At 40.7% G+C, this 21,244-nt stretch overlaps 1 protein-coding gene across 1 annotated transcript in view; it reads right to left on the bottom strand.

The window, feature by feature from the left end:
• Window positions 1-18,669: 18,669 nt before the first annotated feature.
• LOC124594676 (dehydrogenase/reductase SDR family member 11-like) overlaps window positions 18,670-21,244 on the bottom strand; it is a 168,966-nt gene continuing 166,391 nt past the window's right edge. The window contains exon 6 of the mRNA XM_047133044.1: window positions 18,670-18,939. Within this exon, the coding sequence (XP_046989000.1) occupies window positions 18,670-18,939 (270 nt within the window). The remainder of the gene's footprint in view (window positions 18,940-21,244) is intronic.

Genomic DNA, 21,244 nt, shown 5'->3' with positions numbered 1-21,244 from the left:
AAGATAACAATATTATATCCTGGTTAGGGAATAACCCCCTCTGGCCCAAATTTATGGATGAATGAGCAGATAAATCTCTGCATAACTCTGCAAACGTTTAGTAATTGTCAGTGAAGACTAGGTCTTCAAGAATATAACCTGAGCGTACACCCATCACATTTTTATTTCTCGCTTTAATTTTGAAGGCATGCAGCAGAAATTGTATGGATGACCGGAGGTTGAACACCTTACTGTGGAGAAACAAGCGGTTTCAAAATGGAAAAGTCGCTCTCTTCTTATTAAAACGGCCTCTCTACTCAGGAAAATCTGGTTGACATTTCTGTAACTCCCCATAACAGTCTCAATATGGTACAGAATATCATTTCCACCATTATTTCCTTTTATAGGCGAGTTCGGCAACTATTTGGAGTGATGAGCTGTGCATTTTGTCGGTTGTGTACAGTGCGGACCAAAGGACAATACGGTTGATACTGCAGCTTTCGTTTTGGCCTTAGAAGGTGATTCGTTGTCTGAAAAGTTAAAGATGATCATGTAGCAATTTGAAACCTTATTTTCCCCCTCGCATCCAGTGCTACAAAGGCAGGAGATTATTCGGGCACATGTCTTCATGTTGCAACGCCAGCCCTGACTTTAAGAACTGTGATCGTCCCTTGCCCCTGAATGCTTCTTCTGCCTCGCCTCCATCCATCTGTATCAAGCCATTCCTCCTGTTGTGCCTAGAAATCCTGCCTATTTGGTTCGCTAGACAAACAGTCAAACAACTGATGTTAATGAGTTTTATTACAATTGATCAAACACAATACTTCACTTTGGCAATTATACAGATCTGTCGCAAGCAAAGGGCGACATACGAAATAATCAGTCTTTGCAGAGACTACTGATGTCTAACTGACGAAAGTCTGTTCTGAACTTCTATCGAAGTGGCTAATCTTGATGCTGCTATCCAAGTCGGTTCCTCCAGTTGGGTGCAGCACTTATGTCCTCTTCAAATTGGGTCCGCTGCTGTCGTGTTATCGTCCAGGAAGGGAAGTCAGTCAGTGTGCGACTGGCTGACGTCCTCTCACAGCCTTCTCTTCTTTGTCGTTCCCGACTGGCGTGCTGGCGCTTGACTTTATGCCGTAACACTCTCTGTTCACCAAAATTCACCGTCTTCCAAAGGGAAAAGGAAATCCAAAAATGCAGGAGTTTCTACCGACTCACGTATCAAAGAAACCAAGAAGAAATGTGATCATCAGCATCCTATACGTATGATGATGACGTATGCTGTTGTATCGTAGTAAACTGGAGCGAAGTCTGCACATCTTGTTCTCCTTGTAACATGGAAGCGAACTGTTTCCAGAGATGGGTTTCTATGTAAAACATGACCTACAAAGTCCCCTCTACAACCTCTGAAAGTGTGTAACATCCTGCATACCGAACTCAATCCTAGTTCCAGGAACCGTAGGCTTTCCAGAGAAAGGCTATGTAGGGTAAAAGCATTGTAATCAACTATTGGAAGTATAATCTCTTTTTTTATACATCGGAAAACTTTTATATTTTTGTATCGCATGGAGAGGTGCTGATTTCTTCTTGCTCATCGCAGCTGCGTGTTTAGCCCAGTTTAACTTTTCTTCTACTTGTTACCACATAGAATAGTAAGTGGCAGTAAATTAGAAATTTTTATTAAAGTTCATTCGCATTGCCATATGCAATATCCAGATAAGTCAGGAAGTGTGTCGGTATGTCGCAAGCGGGTCAGCTCTTCGACACGTTATGACAACATCCGCTGAATGAGAGTATGCATTACGAAGAAAACCAAGGAAGTGAGGCAAGTGTATTCGTTAACTCATAAGACGTGGTGTAAGAAACACCACCTCTTACACATGAACATGTATTGAGGACCTGGTACAGCATTTAAAAGCCTGTTAAGTGAGTATAGCAGAATAAGGAGGACGCCTGCTATCATTACGAAGCGTGCCTCACGTCATAGTGCCAGCTATGTAATCGAGATGATGGTTTTCATCTGGTGAACTTTATGCTGCTTGCCGCCCACCATTTAGTGTTCGAGAAACTGAGCGTTTTCCAACAACATCGCCCCGCAGAGTGGTGCCAGCACTGAACTCTAACGTAGAAGCCAACATCAGAGACCCTTGGGATCCACGTTTCTCTTCAACACTGAGGCACCTATGGATGCTGAAACCTACCAAGCCGGTAGGGAGGAGATTGGCAGACCATAGAACTACTGACATCAGATACATCTCGGGTCATCATAGAATTTGGAGGCTGAGGTCACACAAGCAGCCAGTGTATGATCACTTGGTGCTGGGCAATATCCACTCCTACTCACCACCAACCTGCCAAGGAGCCTAGGATCCCTAACACCTTCTCCTGTGCCTGAAGACGCTGAGCTGACTACACAGGCGTCAGCTAAGATTCAACACGCAGCTGAAAGAGCAACAATATAGGCTGGTGCAGGAGAGCAACGACTTGTAAAGACAGTGAATAAATGATTGAATTCTAACAATGTTTTTTCTTGCATCAGAGACGCTTTATAGGTTCCCAACAGCTGTTCTGACTTCACGCAGAGGTGTCTCCGCTCGGCCTTTCTGTAAATCGGTGCAGTAGTGTGCACTCTGACGCCATCATCAGAGGATATGGCATCCGATGTGTTTGACTCCAGTGCTTGAAATTTGGAGGCAGTGGTCGGCATCTATGGAATTTACACATTACAGAAGCAACCGCAACACGGTAAGCAGAATAGACGCTTTTCCTATCTTTGGTTATGATGTGGAAAATTTAAGCATACTAATTGCTATGCTATGCCCACAGTATCTTTTGTCTAACCCATGGGACCTGGTCATTTATCACAGCTTAGAGGAAATTGTAAGGAAGCCTGTTTGGTGCCGGTGATTACTTGTTTGGGAGTCATGGTAAACCATGAACTAAATCTGTGCCGGTAACCAGGGTAGATGACATGGTCATGCACACCACGAGCGTGCTGAGCGTCGCTGAGCGATGAACAGGCAGAAGAAGCAGCAGAGTGCAGTTTCATATATTGTAAATCGTGTTTTTCTTGTTAGGCAGCTGTTGCTCTGTTTATTTTCAGTATAAATACAAGATAATGGTAAACTGCACAAAAATGCTGGCACAAAGTCAGCTACTAATAGCGATAGTGTAACTGCTCCCATCGAGCATCTATTGGCTACAGGCGGAATGAGTAAACTCTCAGGTGAAAGTGCTCCTTGGACGGCTAATTTACATCTTACGTGTGAAACCAATACAAACGTGATGTATCACGAAATGCTGAGCGAGGAAGGTACAATTGACCTATTACAGGAACGTTTATTTCAGAGATATTTTAAGCAAAGTAGCGCTATGTTTTTTGATGAAAGGTCAAATGATTGACACAGAAAGCAAATGAGACTGTAAAGATTTTCTCAGAAGAATCTGTAAAGTAAAAGCGCAAACATACGAGTTGACAAGAAGTCTAGAAGAGGGTCGTGTGATAGTCAGGGAGGCAGAAAACAGAGCTCTCGATGTCAGTTTTGCGAGTAATTCACGTAGGGTAGAGTTTTTGACTGCAGTACTTCGTGCTGCAACGCATCGGCAGATGGTGGACATCCCTACACGAGGAAGCAGTGATAAGCGAACTTCCGCTTCTGAAAAAAATTCCTACCCTTGTGGAAAGAAACGGTGTTTAAAGGCGCAATGCGTGCAATCATTGGGAATAGGAAGCAGAATAACACAAATAAGCAACAGGAAGCTTTAAACACAAACAGAGGTGTTTCGTCCTACGGGGAACATTCTCAGTGAGTCAGAGTACTGTAGACACTAATGCAGAGATGAACTGCTGTTTGATGGGCTTTCTAAATGTTAAAGAACGTAAACTTTTAGTCGATACTGGTGCACATGTATGTATGGTTAGTCTAGACCTCGCGGACAGGAGGAGACTTTTTTCTCCAAGATACAAACTTCGTGGATTGGAAAAAAATGATTTTGTATCATTGGGGAAACCCAGCTCATTTTTGAGATTGGAACTTTAAAGTTTTGTGAGCGTGCGGAAGTGTACGACAAGGGTATTTAGTGATTCTCCGACTTAAATTCTTGGACATACATTGCAAAAATCAATCTTGCACAGCGCAAAGTTGAACTTGGTGAGAGATTACAGGAAAATGAAGCTTTAAATGAAATGCATTGTGTCATACAAAGAAGAGTAGCGCACGTAACCAGCAACAAATAGGAACTTCTGATCCCGATATGCTTTCATAACTTTGCGACAAATCAAGTGAATCTCCAAAAAGGATTAGAAATAGCGAGTTTAGAGGTGGTCGAGGATGAGGGTGTTGATGGATCATGAGATGATTTCAGCATCAAACTGTCAGTGCATCTATACTACCTGTCAATGTTCGCCAGCTGAAAGACAGTGAATGGAAAGCCATGGAAGATCTGTTGTTGGGATTTTCAGATTTATTCGGTTCATATGGTCCACTACCAGCAAATCCTACCAAATAACACTGCATACCAACAGGATTTAATCGACCACTCTATAGGAAACCATACAGAACAGCGAAACACCTACAACCACTAATAGACGAAATTAAAGATCAACAATTACGTGAGGGTATTATCGAGCATACTGAGCACATATGTTCAGCATATACTCTTATCATACTAAAAAAGTCGGTCGAAGGTACACGAAAATAACAATTTTGTTGTGACTACGTTACTTGAACGCACGAACAACAACAGATGTATAATTATCTGATCCAACACATCACGCATACGTTAGACAACCTAGGAAGATATAAATATTTTTAACGATTTATCTTAGAGGTTTTTATCACTAACTGGTAGGGTTTCCTGTAGACAGACCCAAAATGGTTTTCTCAGCACGTTCAGGACATTACGAATACTGAAGAATGTCGTTCGACTTCGAAACTGCTCTACCTAGATTTCAAGCCTAAACGCCTATTAGATGCGTTACTTAACGGATTAAAACGAAGAACCTGTATGGTATATCTTTATAATAATCTATTCAAGAACTAAAGAAGATCATGGTAAACATGTGGATGATGAATTTGGCAGATTGACGGCAGCACGCATTACACTTAGTGTGGAAAAATGCCTTTTTCTCAGCCACGAATAAGTTATCATGGGCATATTATCAGTCAAGACAGAGTGAGGACAGATCATTAACTTGGTTCCACCATACCCGATTTTCCAATATCATGGACGAGTAAGCAGTTGTAGCCCTTTGTTATATTATATTATTATTGTAAGTTAGGAAAGGGATTCGCTGAAACTGCATAGCCATTAACTAAGTTGAGATGGACAGATGGTAATTTTCAGGGGACATCACAGTGTCAGGAAGCGTTCGACAAACTCACAGAGATATGAGTTGTACATTTCCAAATGTCTACATCTGCTTCCTACGTCTTCCTTAGAAAAATGAGAAATACTCATCCCAATGTTAACAGTGTTCATATAAATAGAACTTATATTCTATAGACATTAAAAATAACTCTATGTATAAAACACAAAAGCGTAAAAAAGTAAACCAACTGTTTTATGAGTTATAAGGTCCTTAAAATGGAGATGTCGCGTTTTGAAAGTACTTATTTATTATTTCGCCGTGTGGAACAACAACAGTGAAAATGTCGGGCTTTGGAACTTATAATAAAGCAATATGTCTAATTCTTGTTAGGAATGTTCATTTTATTCAAACATTAGTCTCTTCAATTTCGACACTTTTTATGTTTGCACAACATTTATATAGTCAACTAATATTCATTTGCTGTAGTTCACAGATAACACGGTCTGGATCTGGATGCACATTTTGCTCCTTCTCTTCCTCATAAACTCGATGTAGTATATTCCCATCACCAAAGTTTCTATCTATCTCCACCTATCTCCACAATGTTTCCCAAGTAGTCATTCAACATCACGCAGTTTATCTGCTTTGGTGATGAGGCATCTGTGGGAAGTTCCGTTTTTTCCCTGCTGGAAACTGTGTTACCCCATTTCAGTATTCATACATCTCTTTCAAATCTTCATTTTAAAATGTCAGGCAGGCGCTAGGTGATTTCAAAACACTTTTTTATGCTTACGAACTTCCAGTTTGCTGGAGTAGCTTGGGTCAGCAACTTGTGTTAATCAATGGGACGAAAAACCAGTCCAAGTAGCAAATATCGTATTTTCCATTCGATGACTAGTTTCGGGTCGAGACATATTTTCAAATCAACAACCAAGGCAGAAAACTAAATTTACACTCATGCATAACGTAGTTATTACCGAATACTTAAACATACGAGTATGCCAAAAATACAGAACATATAGTTTTAAATCTACATAACAAAATCGAAAATTATATTCCCGCAAATGGCAAAAAATGTGTAATGCACATTTACAATGCATACAGTAGCTGGCAGTTTACTCCTTCCTCTGTCGTAAGGAGATCTCGGGAATAGAATACCCTCTCTGGACACAGGAAACATTTTTATTTATAAAAATGTTCTTCAACCATCAAGAATACAACAAATCGTACAATAGCCGTACAATACCACAATAAAATTAATACTTTCTAAAATCTTTACTAAGCAGAGTAAAATACTTAAAATCACTGACCAGTAGTACACAGCAGCGCCACATACGGCGCGCATTACAAAATTGTATTCCATGTTGGAGCGTGCTACTTACATTTAATGATTCTTACGTGCCTACATTTTGTAATATGTGCCGTAAATGGTGTTGTTTTGTTTTTCTGTTCAGTGGTTTTAAGAAGTTGACAGTTTTTAGTAACTGATTTGCACGGTTTCACACTTAATGATTTTTGCGTGCCATCATGGCATACAATTACGTAACACGCACTGTTTGTGCCGCTGCTGCATACTACTTGACAGCAATTTTACCTATTTGGTTGCTTTTGGTAAATATTTTAAAAATTCCTCGTGTCGAATTAAATTTCTTTTAGTAGTAATGTTGCATTTTTACGTGCCGTCATGGCATACAGCTTTGTAATACGCCCCCTATGTGGCGCTGCTGTGTACTACTGGTCAGTGATTTTATGTATTTGACTTTTTTGGTAAAGATTTTAAGAAGTATTGATTTGTTGTGGTCTTCTACGGTTATTGTATGAATTGTTGTATTGTTGATTGTTGGAGAACATTTTAATAAATAAAATGTTTCCTGTATCTTAAGAGGGCAACTCCTTACCGAGTTTTCCTTTCGACAAAGGAAGGACTAAACTGCGAGTTATCTGTATGCATTGTAAATGTGCATTACACATTTTTTTACGTCTTCGGAAAAAAAATTTCTATTTAGTTCTGTAAGTTTAAAACGATGTGTTTAGTATCTTTGGCATATGCTTAAGAGCTTGGTAATAACTGTATTATGAATGAGTGGAAATTTAGTTTCCCGCCCTGTAGGTTCATTTGAAACTGGGTCTCGGCCCGAAATTATCCATCGAATGAGAAACAAGATATTTGCAGTTTGGCCTGGTTTTTCGTTCTGTTGACTTCGTATGCCTCTTTACTAATCGTAAACTGGACAGTCGACACCTAATTTGTTTTGAGGACCAAAGTTGTTGAACACATTGTAATATTCTTCCGGTTTATTAATGGTGTCCGTTATCTTTATCTCCTTTTCAGTTCTTCCGAGTACTCGGCGTAGTGGAATAAAAGAGTGACCAACAAGTGGAAAGACCAACTGAACTTCACCGATATTCTGTGGCGTTTCATTTCTCATCCAGTAGGAAATCATGGCAATAATTATGCTCTTTTTGTTTTGTCCTGAGCAGCCGCTGGCAGTTGGCTTAATATTTTGTATGGAAGATACATCAATTTTGTTTAATTTGTCATAAAGTACAGACGCCTTTTCGTTGAGTCCTTTAATACAACATGATTCTAGCCAAATTTACACGAAAGAATTGCCCTTATATTTCGGATCATGAGATGGACCAACACAAATATTAAAATTGTACAAGTACAATTTCTGAGAGAAATGTGCCAGATCAGGAATTTTCAGCAGTACCAAATTCTTTTGGGAGTCATAAATAGGAATGAGTTCATTGATCCTTTCGCAATATGTCGTGGGACGCTTGGGCTATTAATTTGTGTAGTCTTTAACAATCACTCTAGTCTCTCTTTGGGTGTTTTAGAGTGCTGTACTTTTTCTTCCAGCATCATAGTGGTGGAACAAAAATCAGTTGATGGGCCTCTAAAAGCCTACATTGTAATTCGTACAAGAAAAATGTCGGAAATAAGCCTTGTTTATGTTAATATCAGGTGCAGTCCATTCATTAGAGATTGTACGGTGTTTGGTAATATTATGATCACATTGCAAGAGCAAGCAACCTTTAATATAGCCTCTGCAGGATGGAGTTCACTTGCATAACCCAACTGTTCGGTTTTCATAGCCACCTTTTGGCTCCCTTGTTTCTTGCATCAACTTCTTTTTTTCGTACTGGTGGAAGCCCAGTTTCTAAATGCCGCTGGCAGACAAGCCGTACCCAATCCTTTGAGACCTGCAAGATTCCTAAGAAAGTTAGCTGGCACACAAGGACTACATGCTATTCCATCCCTTGATGTCTCACTGCCCTTTTGTACAAAGTGCTTAATGGACATAGTTTTTTCCTTCCTGGTACCTTCAGTGTTTTTCTTGTCCTCTTGGTCAATCAGCTACTGTGTATTTCAGAGTGAATGCACCGTGAGGCATTTTTTCAGGAACACTATAACACAATTTATCAAAATGCTTTATATCATGTAGGAAAAAGAGATTTCATTGGAAAGTTTCTGTTTTAAGATTACAAATTGGAGCTCTGGTACTGCTTTTCGCTGAGTGCCTACAATAATGAATAAAAACGCAATAAGAACATAGACAAACATGTAGTATAGTAGTCATAAGAAAACTGGCCAAAAAATACAAGACAAAATACCTCACACTTACCTTTCTGTTTGTTTTCAGTGTTTTGTCCGTTTAGTGGTTTCATGCACCTCTTGTACATGAGATTCCATTTTATAAGCTCAGGATAACACACCAAGTTACTTCGAGAAACGATAGATAGGTGCGAATTTGGCGATAATGCAGCATAATAATACAACATCGGGCTAATTCTGCATTGTTAAGTTTCTGTCCACTGAAAAGCAAGCAAGAAATACATAGCTTTAAAAACTTGTGGAAAATAGATATCACGTATCTTACAGCAGCATACAACATCTGAAAAAGTGTATTGTGGAACATTACATGCTATCATAGTGCACAGTTTAAATGGAAAAGTCTGATTTGGAACTAGCTGAGTATGTCAAGTTTTGGAATTTTTCCTTATGAGAATATGTCCAGTTTTGGAAACCACTCTGAATTTCATGCTTATTTTATATTAGAAAAGAAGCGTTTTGGCGAATATTCTGTTGTTTTCTAGACATGTCTTAAGATAAAGATACAGGAAATTTCCGTACCCCACTTTTGAGCCAAAATGTTGGATGTCAAAATTTGGAACTATGCGCCTCAGTTAATATCAGTTCCTGTGTTAATGTTGCCTGACTCTGAACAGGAATTCAATCTTTTATGCAGTGCCAGCAACAATGCTTTAGGTTGTATTTTGTATCAGAAGGTTGATGGGAAAGAATCTCCAGTGGCATATACCTCCAAATAGTTGAATAAGGCTGAAGTTAACTACACAACAAATGAAAACGAAATGTTAGCTGTTATTTACGGAATCTCGTATTTTAGTTGCTGTTTGTATTGTCATAAATTAAAAATGATAACATACAACACATTAAAATGGTTATTATGGTTGAAAGATTCATCATCTTAAGTAATGAGATGGCCATTAATATTAAGTAAGTTCGACCTTAAAGTAACTCATAAACCAGGAGGAAATGGTACGATTGCTGATACACAAAATAGGAAGGAAGCACTTTTACAAGTAGCATGTGGAAGCCAGGCAGATTACAGAAAGGCGCAATCAGCTGACAGTGAATGTCACATGTTTAGAAAGGAAGCTCAGATTTAAATGCAGGAAGGCTTGCTATGCAGATCTGTAAAGTGTGGACCTCACCTCGTAGTTCCTGCAGTGCTTAGAATGGCTGTATTATGTCACCTGCATGACAACGTATTATCAGTTCACAGAGGGGACAGAACACCATATAGACATGTAGCTGAAGGATATGGTGGAAAACGCATCACAGTGATGTAGAAGGATATGTAAGAAACTGCATCTTGTCTGCATAGAGATGGGATAGGAGTCATAGGAAAACACATTAATACTGACAACCAGAAGCTGACAAACCATTTTCTACTCTAGGACTGATGTTTTGAAACCTTTTAATAGAATGCAGATGGTTGATAAATATGTCCTTACAATAGTATATCTTTTTCCACGATGTTTCGTTATGGTAGCAATCCCAGATCAGAGGGAGAGTACAGTAACACAGACAATGGTAAACAACTGCTTACTACAATTTGAAGTGCCAGTAACCATTATTACAGATTAGTGAACTAACTTTGTTTCCAAACTAACGAAAGAGTTATGACACTCATTGAAATTTAAGAAGTTATGTACTAGCCCATTCCATCCTGAAACGAGAGGACAGATGGAATGTGTTCACCATACTTTATCCAAAACCTTAAGCCATTACATAGGAGTGCATAGTATTCAGATTTCGATGTATATTGAAGTTTTACCATCAGTCAATATTATTCAAGAATTCGTATAGGAGCTGGTCTCTTGTGGTATGAAGTATTACATCGATGAAAAATGCTGCCACATTTTGATGTAGTTCAACCTAAACTGCACCCACACAGTAAACCAGTGAAAGATTTTGTAAAGAAATTAAGATAAAATTGGCAAAGAGTAAATTGTGGCAACACAAAATCTTCAGAGAAGCAAGTATGTATTGGGCAATGGAGAGTTAACTGCCACAGTAAAGAACAGGACAGTGGGTATTACCAGCTAATCAGTATACATCAAAGGGCGAAAAGAAATCGTTTTTAAAGAACTATTATGGACCTTACCAAGTCACCAAAATGACTTCGCCAGTCAACATAAAATTACTGTTGCCAGCTAGAGCATCAGTAGTCTATCTAAGTAGAGTAAAACAGTTTAGAGGTGAGATTGATGCGTTTCCACACATTCCTTCAACCGTTGTGGAAAGGGAAGAAATGCCAAAGAAAAAGGAACATATGAGAAACGTACTTTATGCTCTACGGTTCTAATGTCCAGTTTGTTTTGTTTATTCTAGAATTGAGAACAACTGTGAAAGGTGAAATGACAGTTTTAATGTCGCAATATTTCTCACAAAATTACAACCTTTACACAGTTTTCAACTCGCCAACATAGAAACAGTGCAATGGGTAACGCATCGTGCCGACATCAAAATGTGAAATAATTTTATACACAACAAAGTGAAATATTAACTCTCTGAAAGAACATTAATCCTAAACAGAATATTATGAACGTTTTATTGGAAGTTTCTTTACATTAATCCTAAGCACAATAACATGAAAGTTTAACACGAAGTTTCTTTACAAAATTGCTCCTACATATACGTTGTGATGTTGGTCAGTAATACGAAAATCGTCCGATTCCGGTTCAAAGTTCGGTAATATTTAGGATGTCAATTAAGTCTACGGTGGATGGTTAGTTAAGTGACAAATTTGAGCGCAAGATTACCCAATGCCGCTCGAGTTTACAGTGGATGCAAGCTGGTGAACCAACAAAGTTTACACCTCTGCACGCGGTATTTACCTTAAGCTGCTTCCTGCAGCCGACTGCAAGGGCGCTCTCTCCCGCTGAAATTCCTATAAAACTAATCTGGCCTTTGCTGAACTGTCCAGCTGAAACTTTCCCTATGTTTCTCGTTATGCGAGAAAACTCGTAATCATCCCTAGTCTTTGTAGGTGGTGATACACACATGCATGGTTGTAGCAGTGTACGTATTATAGTGCTCTCTCAGTTCTCGCAAGAACAGTTAACTTATTTGGCTGATTCGTTTCTCCACAGTATGAGCTAAACGTTGCTACAGCTAATCTCTTGCTGGAGTACAACCACTGTGACCGCAGTGTCCACACAAATTTCTTCTCTGCATTGTACAGAGCGTTAAGCGCTCTGTTCTGCACATGACGCCAGGTCAGAAAAGAGTCTCCCCAAACATTTCTCTCTTGTCCTACTCATTGCAGAACTGCCTCCCTCCACTTGGATTCCTTTTTCACGTTATGGTTTTTTTTCGTCCAAGAGGAGCGCTCTTCTTGTTTTGTAGAAACTCTCTCTACCAATTGCAATGTCCCTTCAATCAAACTCCGTCGAAACTTCAGTATTTTTTTCCTTCCTAGTGCGTTTCCGCCAATCGGATGTTTTGTGCCAATTTTACACGCCTAAAGTACATTGACCTTTCTGTGTGTCGCACTCGCTGGACGAAAATGCGACACTGGCCTTTGTTCATATCCCGTTGGAACGCCGAAACGCAACTTTCTAAAGTTTTCTTTTCTTTGTGCAGACGTGCCGCTACAAGCGTCCTCTGGCCTGAATCACCTTTTGATGGATCACTGACCTTCCTCCTGACACCCCTTTAAGTGGTTTCAATCGTAACTCATTCAGTGCAGCTCCGCTACACCATTGAGGGACTGGCTTTTCGAAACTAAAACCCATTCCCTGTTCAACCTTCCACTCAAAGACATGCATTGTATGGGAACAGTATGTTAGTTACCATCGATTGGCGGTCATCACTTTTTCCATTACATACTGATAGTCGAATGTTCTCACAACTGCCAAATTATGTTAGGTGTCATCGTCACCTTCTCGTTGCGATGTGTAAAGGTCTCATGTAAGGTGCGAATCTCACCATTTATTCTGCCACCTTACAATATCTAGGAGTAAATCGTTTATATTTTCATATGGAATCGAAGTTAGATAATTTAGTCTTAACTTCCTTAAATTGTCATTTTCTGTGTTTATGAACTTGAATAAAAGAGGGAAGGGACTGACGTGTTTCCTTTTCTGTCAGGTGGCATACCAAGATGTTATCCAGAAAGCTTATTCTGAGCATGGTATTTCTATATTATTGCAGATGAGATGTGATACCGAATCAACCTCTTTACAATGGAATTTTGTTTGCTAGACAATCAGATGATATACTAACGAGCCACTAATGGACAGTCAATAGGTTTTCGATATTTTGGAAGTAAGGAATACCGTACAAGGACTACAGAATGTGTTTACAGCATCGCAAAACAGAAAGAGAAAGAGACCTTGTTGCAAGATATGTACATGGAGTATCAGTAATTAAGCTTCTTGTATGAGAAACTGAGGACTCAAACAATTAACAGAAATAATGACATACACGCTAATAAGTATGAAACAAGGTGGCTAAATGCAGGTGAGAAACTGTTAAAAACTGTGTTTGGAACACCACATAAGTAGAATAACAAGAATTTAAACAGGAAAATTTTAAACGCAGCAGAGTTAGCAGAAGATAAAAAAGCAAAATTAGATCAGCACATAACACTGAGCAGGGAATACTCAGTATTACTAAAACGACACAGAACTTAACAATGGAATTAAAACGATATGTGCAGAACACCAGGAATTCCTTAAATAGCGATTTAGGAAAAGTACGAACCCAGTGGTAGCTACATTGATACGAACCGAAGCAGGTAGATTAGTCCGTTCAAGGATCAAGTCGAAATTTTAACTGAAGTAATACATCAGAACATGCGTGGGCAATTGAGTGCAGTGTTATTAAATTCACATTAAATTTCGATGACGTTACAGAAATAAAAAGAGACTTTCCAGAGGGCCTACAGCACACTGTGTCTATAACGAGTTAAGATATAGTTTTCCTTTATTCTACATCTGATGTAAGAGTGGATGCTGATCGAGCTAGTTTGCACATTAGATACTATTTTCAGTAGCAAACGAGCAACACCAATGTTACACAGTACATCCATATCCGTTTAGACGAGAACAGCTGAGAAATGGAAACAAATAAAAATTCATGAAATAGTGTTAGTTTGTAGATGGAGAGATGCTCATGTCAGTATTCGAATGATTCTGTTAGACAAAATATTATTTGTTCTGTAGTGGTGATAACAGACGAACAACCAGTACTGTGAAATACTATTGTTTTTAGGTCATTATAACGAAACTAAAGTTACAGGGCCATAGATTGTTAATTAATGAAACTAGATGTAAAATATCATGTAGATAATTTCACCTTCCACCTACCATCATGGGCACAACAATGATTTATAAGTCAAAATGAAATATGTATGGCTGGAGGCGAATGTTGTATTGGCTGGAGGAACCGCCACACGTATTACCTAACCAAAACCTACTTTCATTAACGAAATCTGAGCTATCACTTTGCTATAATTCCTGGAAGAATCAATAAATTCAGAAGAAGAACAAATTTCAGTCAATCGAATATTGCCACATGTGGGACAATATAATGAGAAAGGTAGATAAACACAATTATTTTCGATGTATCAATGATGAGCACGGTCTTGGTTCTAGAAATTATTTGTGCAACTTACTTTTGTATAAGGTGCAAGGTATTTCATTCAAATGAGATACTTATGGAAAAAACGTAGATAATGAATGTAACCAGGACAAAATGGCAAAGAAGATTAAATAAGCTAACTGGGAATCAAGACTTGGGTTGAGGTGCAACCCAGAAAAAAGCTGTAGAGTAAATTGTAAAGCACAAGGAATGTATAGAGTAATTATAAATAGATAAAAAGGGGAAAACTCAGGACCAATTTCTTAAGTAGGAGAACAGTGTTATGGCATAGAACAGTAATGCGCAATAAATTATAAATTTTTATTTTCACACTGCGAAAGGCAATATATAGTGAGAATTTGCATTCAGCAGATATAATGATGCAAAGGAACACCTAGTGAAGTGAGACAAGCCTATTTGTTAACTCCTAAGACACGGTGTAAGAAACTCTGTCTCTTCCACGAGAACATTTAGTGAGGACCTTACACAGCAGTTAACATCCTGTTAAATGAATATAGCATCACGAACTCAGCCTCAGGTCATGGTCTCACAATAGCTCCATTTAAATGGTCCAGTTCCTCCAGCTCTCATCAGCTGGTCATAGGTATCGATGACATTCACAACAACAGCACTCGATATTGTGATTACTTAATTGTAGTGAATCTATATCCCTGATGCTCCAAAACAATCTATGAACTAGCCAAAGATGCGCTAGAGATGATGGTCTTCATTTGCTGAACTTCATGCTATTCGCTGCCTACAATCTGCTGATGGGGAAACTGACACTACATTGCACAGTGGTGCGAACACTAAATATCAGTGTGGAAGCCGCAACAAGGCATTTCTGCGCCTGTGTTACTGTTCAACACTCAGGCACCAACAGAGCGCTGCTTTACTTCGGATCCCTTCCAACAGTTCCGCTTTCCTTTATGTCCCAAAAGAGCACCGTTCTGCTTCCTTCCGTTTTTTGACGTGTAAAACTTCTCTTCTCGCGCCCCGACAGAGTTCGGATTTACTTGCTGTCCGAACAAGAGTTCCTTAAAAAGAACAATTCTCTGAAGTATTTGGGAAAAGACTGCCAAAAATTTTATGAGTCCAATCATACAGAAAGTTAGAAACCCTCCAATCAGAGATCACATGAAAAACATTTACCTCTCTCTTAGCAAAGTTTATTGGTATTCGAGTTACTCTTGTACTTTTTCAGTCTAAACAAAATTACAACAAGTTGTGTGATACCTCCATGCTTGAAACTCTGTTCAGTGTAAGAGAACTCATGCTTTTATTCACCTATGACATGTGATGCCAGTTACCCCTCGTTACCTAATTATAAAGACGCCATCCAATCAACACTTGTTCTATTTGCCACATCAAAAACTCTGATCCAGAGTCTCCACGCCCTGGTGCCAGGGTTGTGGTGGTGGTGGTGAAGCTCAGGTCCGCGGCTACTGTGTGAGATTGCGCTCAAAGTCCTCCACAAGATGTTAACTGTAGTTCAAGCCTACTGCCCAAATTTCCCAGAAGCATCCTCTCTGCTCGCTGCCATCCGCACTACACTGACATTCTGGAGTGGGCAAATTGTGTGTACAATTGCCCTCCTACGGCCTCTGCAGTTAATAATCTGCCCCCAGCACCACTGTCTAGAGTCTCTAGACAGGTCCCGCGCGCTCCAGATAGCGAGGGCAGGCAGGCAGCCGATGCCGTGAGTGTTCGGCGTGGGGTGGGGGAGGGCACAACACCCACGAACCGGTTACACGCTGAACTGATGACCCAGGAAGTCGCTGCTCAGTCCCACTCTGCACTAATGGATGGTTTCGATGTCACCGGTCTGCACAAGGCGTCTCCGTGACGTAGAAAATGTGCCAGCCACACCCCACAAGCAAACCAGCGCACAATTTGCAAATCGTCCTGTCGCATGGTTTCCTTGGAGCCATAAGGACTGAGGAAACAGAGCGTGAACACCATTCGTGACACAGACAAATTTTAATTACACTTTATTACAATGACCAATTTCCATTACAAATGTATAGACGTTAAGAATAAAGTGAAAATTGTCAATTGAAGTCAAACGGAATAAGTTTCAGTTCTGACGCTACGGGATAATCGGGACGCTTCACATACCAAACTGGTCACGGAACAGAGACACAATCTTATTCTAAACACGGACGTAAAATAACATTACCGTGCGCGTGATAACAGCTGATCAAATTAACACTTTAGATAGTGCCATTAACTACAAGAATCTCTTTTCTCTAAAACCAATTAAATTTAAATTGAACGTAGCCAACCCCCAGTAATGTCTAATGGCGCTTTTGTGTTCGGCTAGAAAAACGTGCGCCTGAAGGAAATTACACGTAAATCCGATGGTATAAATTGACACGCACCAAAATTTGACAGCAAGGTACCCGAGATTTAACGAACGCACGGTTGGACAAGAACTGAAACGGTAAAACTTGTCAAGAAAGTTGAAAAAAGTTATTAAACTTAATTTTGAACTCAAATTATTTAATAAAGTGCAATGCAGTCGCATTGGAAGTAGAGAAGACAGGATTAATTCAGGTAATACAAAAATTAATAGCTAGGTAAAAATGAATTACTTTACCAAGTAAGGTGCAACACCTACAGCATGCGAATCCGCTTTGTCGTATAAACATGTCAAGGCTTGCTGTACCACGAGTTGGTGTGCCAAGTAAAAGGGAGCTCCCGTCAACACAACCAAAGGGAGCAGAATTGATTCTGAGACAGCCCATTCAAACGAAGCACAAGTGGGAAGTGCAGTGCAGAATTGTTTTATGTACCGCAAAATTTTAAAGAATAGTTCATAAGAACAATTACAAAAACCAGTAATACTGGACTGCACCCATATAATTTAACAGTCTAAAACATACTTCTTTGGTTCCACAAAATAGGTTCTTCACCAGTAGCAACATTGGGAAGAGAATCATAGCACCGTCGGGTCGGTTAAAACAATTGAAGAGTCTGAAAAAATTGGTCGCACAGAGAACCCCTATGCACCGAGACCACAGAGTGCCACAACACAAAGGCGAGCTGCTGGAAAACGCAGGTTGACGTCGGCGTGAGACCTGCCTTGCCCCAGTCCACTGCAGAATGCTGCTACGGCGGTAAACAGCAGTCAGGTTACTCCATGCGACCGAACCCACTCTGATCTTCCGAAGTCGCAACGGCCAACACTCCTCGTATGCAACACGGAGGATTACGGCGACGAACCACGGATCCATACTACGAGTTCACTCGAGCCGACGGGGAGTGAATTTGGGACCCCACTCCCGGCTCTGCTCCTCGACCAACCTTGCCGTCCTACCAACGAACTTCAAAGAGAGCGCAGCCGCCAGTGACGCTCTCTGGCCAAACATAGTTGTAACGGCGTTTTTCTTGCATTCGTAATGTAAGATGCATTTCCATATCAAAACCCGCTTTGTACTAACACAGAAATGTAAAAATCTCTCAGCCGAATATGTGGTATTAATAAACAATGAAACCGACATGCTGGCTCCAGCCTGACGCGATTCAGTGTCGTTGTAAAAACTACCCACGATGCTCGTCAGATGTCCCCAAACGCAAAAGCGCGAGCGACTGAGGTGAGCTGAGCATGGATCCTGGGGTGAAATACATCTCACTCCATCAATCATTCACAATATCGGTAGATAAGGTGTGCCAGTGCATTTTTCTGTTACTGGTAGACGTCATCTAATGTGCTATTACCGTAGAAGATGGTCGTAATTTCAAAAAATGGTTCAAATGGCTCTGAGCACTATGCGACTTAACTTCTAAGGTCATCAGTCGCCTAGAACTTAGAACTAATTAAACCTAACTAACCTAAGGACATGACACACACCCATGCCCGAGGCTGGATTCGAACCTGCGACCGTAGCGGTCGCTCGGCTCCAGACTGCAGCGCCTAGAACCGCACGGCCACTCCGGCCGGCTCGTAATTTCTACTTCATGTTCAGATCTTGCTGTAAACTATATCCTACATTTGTCACTGCAGGAAATGCGGTTGCAGACAGGCTGGCACTGTCGAGACATTGACATATTTAAGCGCTTTCGACTAGCAGATAATTCAGGATAGCTACGCAGCAGCCCCACTTCCTAAAACGACGGCTATTGGCAGCTGCCCATCCAGTGTGCTTCCCACCTGTTTATCTTTCGGGCAGCCTTGCAGCTGTGCGCTGCGGCTTGTCTACAACTCAGGCGACCGGCTCCATATTTCAACGTACGCGGCGGCTGCTTCCCACACACAGGCCGGTCGGCGGAAGCGGAGTGAGGCGGCGCCACAGCGAGGGAACTCAGCTGCGGCCGCGTGACACCTGCTGCGGTACGGCCCACTGGGGTGCGTCTCAGCGCTGCGGCCTCTGGCGATGACGCGCGGCCGCTGCAGCGAAGCCGGGAACTCGCGTTGCGCGCTGCCCCCGTAGCGCGTGGTTTCCGAGGGCAACGCCCTCTCTTCAGCCTGTACGTTTGTTAGATTCTTATCGTATTCCTTCAATAAATAAGCTCATAAGAACCACCACCATGTTTCATTACCACAACGGGTTACATTTATTCAATCTATAATCGAATTACAGTATTAAATGTACATTTGTGTGAAAATTAGGGATTAAAGAGACTTTCGCAGACACGTGGATCAAACTTCGAATATACATAGAAATAACTACTACAAACTAGCACAGAGTGTAACTGAAAAAAAAACCGTATTGGCATTCATCATTCCAATACTCTTTTTACCTCGTCCTATCATTCTTTTCTCTTTTCCTTCTACAATGCATTGTTGTTTATAATGTGACCCAGCACAGACTTTTTCCTCTTTCTTCTCCTAATTTCTTCATTACATTGAATATAACATTCAGTACAGGTTTTTCTCATCTCATCGGAATTCTTCTAGATGTTAGTAACTGCTTCACCTTTTTAAGTGCTCTTTTTCCCATGAATAAAATACACATTTCATCTGTACAGCTTCCACTCTATGCCATTATACTTCGCAGGTACAGAAAGGATGTTAAGTACGCTCTATTTTATTCTGTCTACGAATATGTTAACTGGAGTTTCCATTTTCCTCATTCTTATCACTTTCGACTCTCCCATACACTGAGGTGACAAATGTCATGGAACACCACCTACCATCGTGTCGGATCTCTTTCTGCCTAGTGCAGTGCAGAATGTCTACGTGGCAAGGCCTCAGCAAGTCGTTGGAAGTCCCTTGCGGAAATATTGAACCGTGACGCCTCCATAGCCTTCCGTAATTGCGAAAGTGTTGCCGGTGCAGTATTTTGTGCACGAACTGACCTCTCCATTATGTCCACTAGATGTTGGATGGCATTCATGTCGGGCGATCTGGGTGTCCCAATCATACACTCCAATTGTCGAAACTGTTCTGACATGGCGCATTGTCGTTCGTTAAAATTACATCGTAGTTTGGGAACATGAAGTCCATGAATGGTTGCAAATGGTCTCCAAGTAGCTGAGACTAAACATACCTAATCAATTATCGGTTCAGTTGGACCAGAGGACCCAGTCTGTTCCAGTAAACACAGCGCACGACATTATGGAGCCACCACAAGCTTGCACAGTTCCTTGTGACAAGTTGGGTCTGCACCATACTCAAACCCTACCATCAGCTGTTACAGACCGAAATTGCGACTCACCTGACCTGGCCACGGTTTCAAAGTCGTCTAGGGTCCAACCGGTATGGCCACGAGCCCAGAAGCAACGCTGTAAGCGATGTCGTGCTGTTAGCAAAAGTACTCGCGTCGTTCATCTGCTGTCACAGCTCATTAAAGCCAAAATTCGCAGCACTGTCATAACGGATATGTTTCTCGCAAGTCCCGCATTCATTTCTGCATCTATTTCACCCAACTCCAAGCCCCTGTCTCTGCTCTCAATTGTTAATTGAATGCCGTCGGACAGTGCGTTGTCCGTGGTGAGAGGTAATGCCCGAAATGTAGTGTTCTCGGCACATTCTTGACGCTGGTGATCTCGGAATACTGAATTCTCAAACGATTTACAAAATGGAATGTCCCAAGCGTCTAGCTCCAACTACCATTCCGCGTTCAAGATCTGTTAGTTACCGTTATGCGACCATACTCATCGGAAACCTTTTCACGTGATTCACTTGAGTGCAAATGGCAGGTCCGCTGAAGTACTTCCCTTTTATACCTTCTGTAGACGATATTAGCGCAATTTGTATATCTGCACATAGCTACCCTATGATTTTTGCCACCTTAGTGTATTTACCTTCATTCCATACATATTGCCTCTTCTTGCAATACTGTTCAACATCTTTTTGTAACTGCTCTTCTGATTCCGCCGGCAGTACTCGATCATTAGCGTATGTGCCAACTGCATCTTCTTCTAAGATCTTGAATACCTTCTGTGACAGGGATCATCCATTCGTTACACATATTCCATTGCTCACCTCTTCCATATCCTCATTCCTTACTCTGTCACTTTCCGTTTTTTAAATGCATCTCCTTTACTAACGTGTTATCATTCCAATCTATACCCACATCTTTTAAAATTCTCTACAGTATTTTCCAGTTGATTTTATCGAAAGCATTCTCCCAGTCAATTAAACAAATATACACTTCCTTGTTGGTTTCCATCATTCTTTCTCCAGTCATCTTCAGCCAACAGCATCTCTGTTGCTTTACCCTTTTAGATCCTGAACTGGTCTTCGCCAGTAATTTCCTCAAATTAGTTTTCAGTTAGCATGTTTCTCCTTGTGGCATTTTTAACAGGAATGATGAAGAAATTGTTCC

Source organism: Schistocerca americana, chromosome 2 (genome assembly GCF_021461395.2).
Source record: "Schistocerca americana isolate TAMUIC-IGC-003095 chromosome 2, iqSchAmer2.1, whole genome shotgun sequence".
NCBI classification, from domain to species: Eukaryota; Metazoa; Arthropoda; class Insecta; order Orthoptera; family Acrididae; genus Schistocerca; species Schistocerca americana.
The sequence above is the reverse complement of the archived record's forward strand: the minus strand, read 5'-3'. Positions and strand labels throughout refer to the sequence as shown.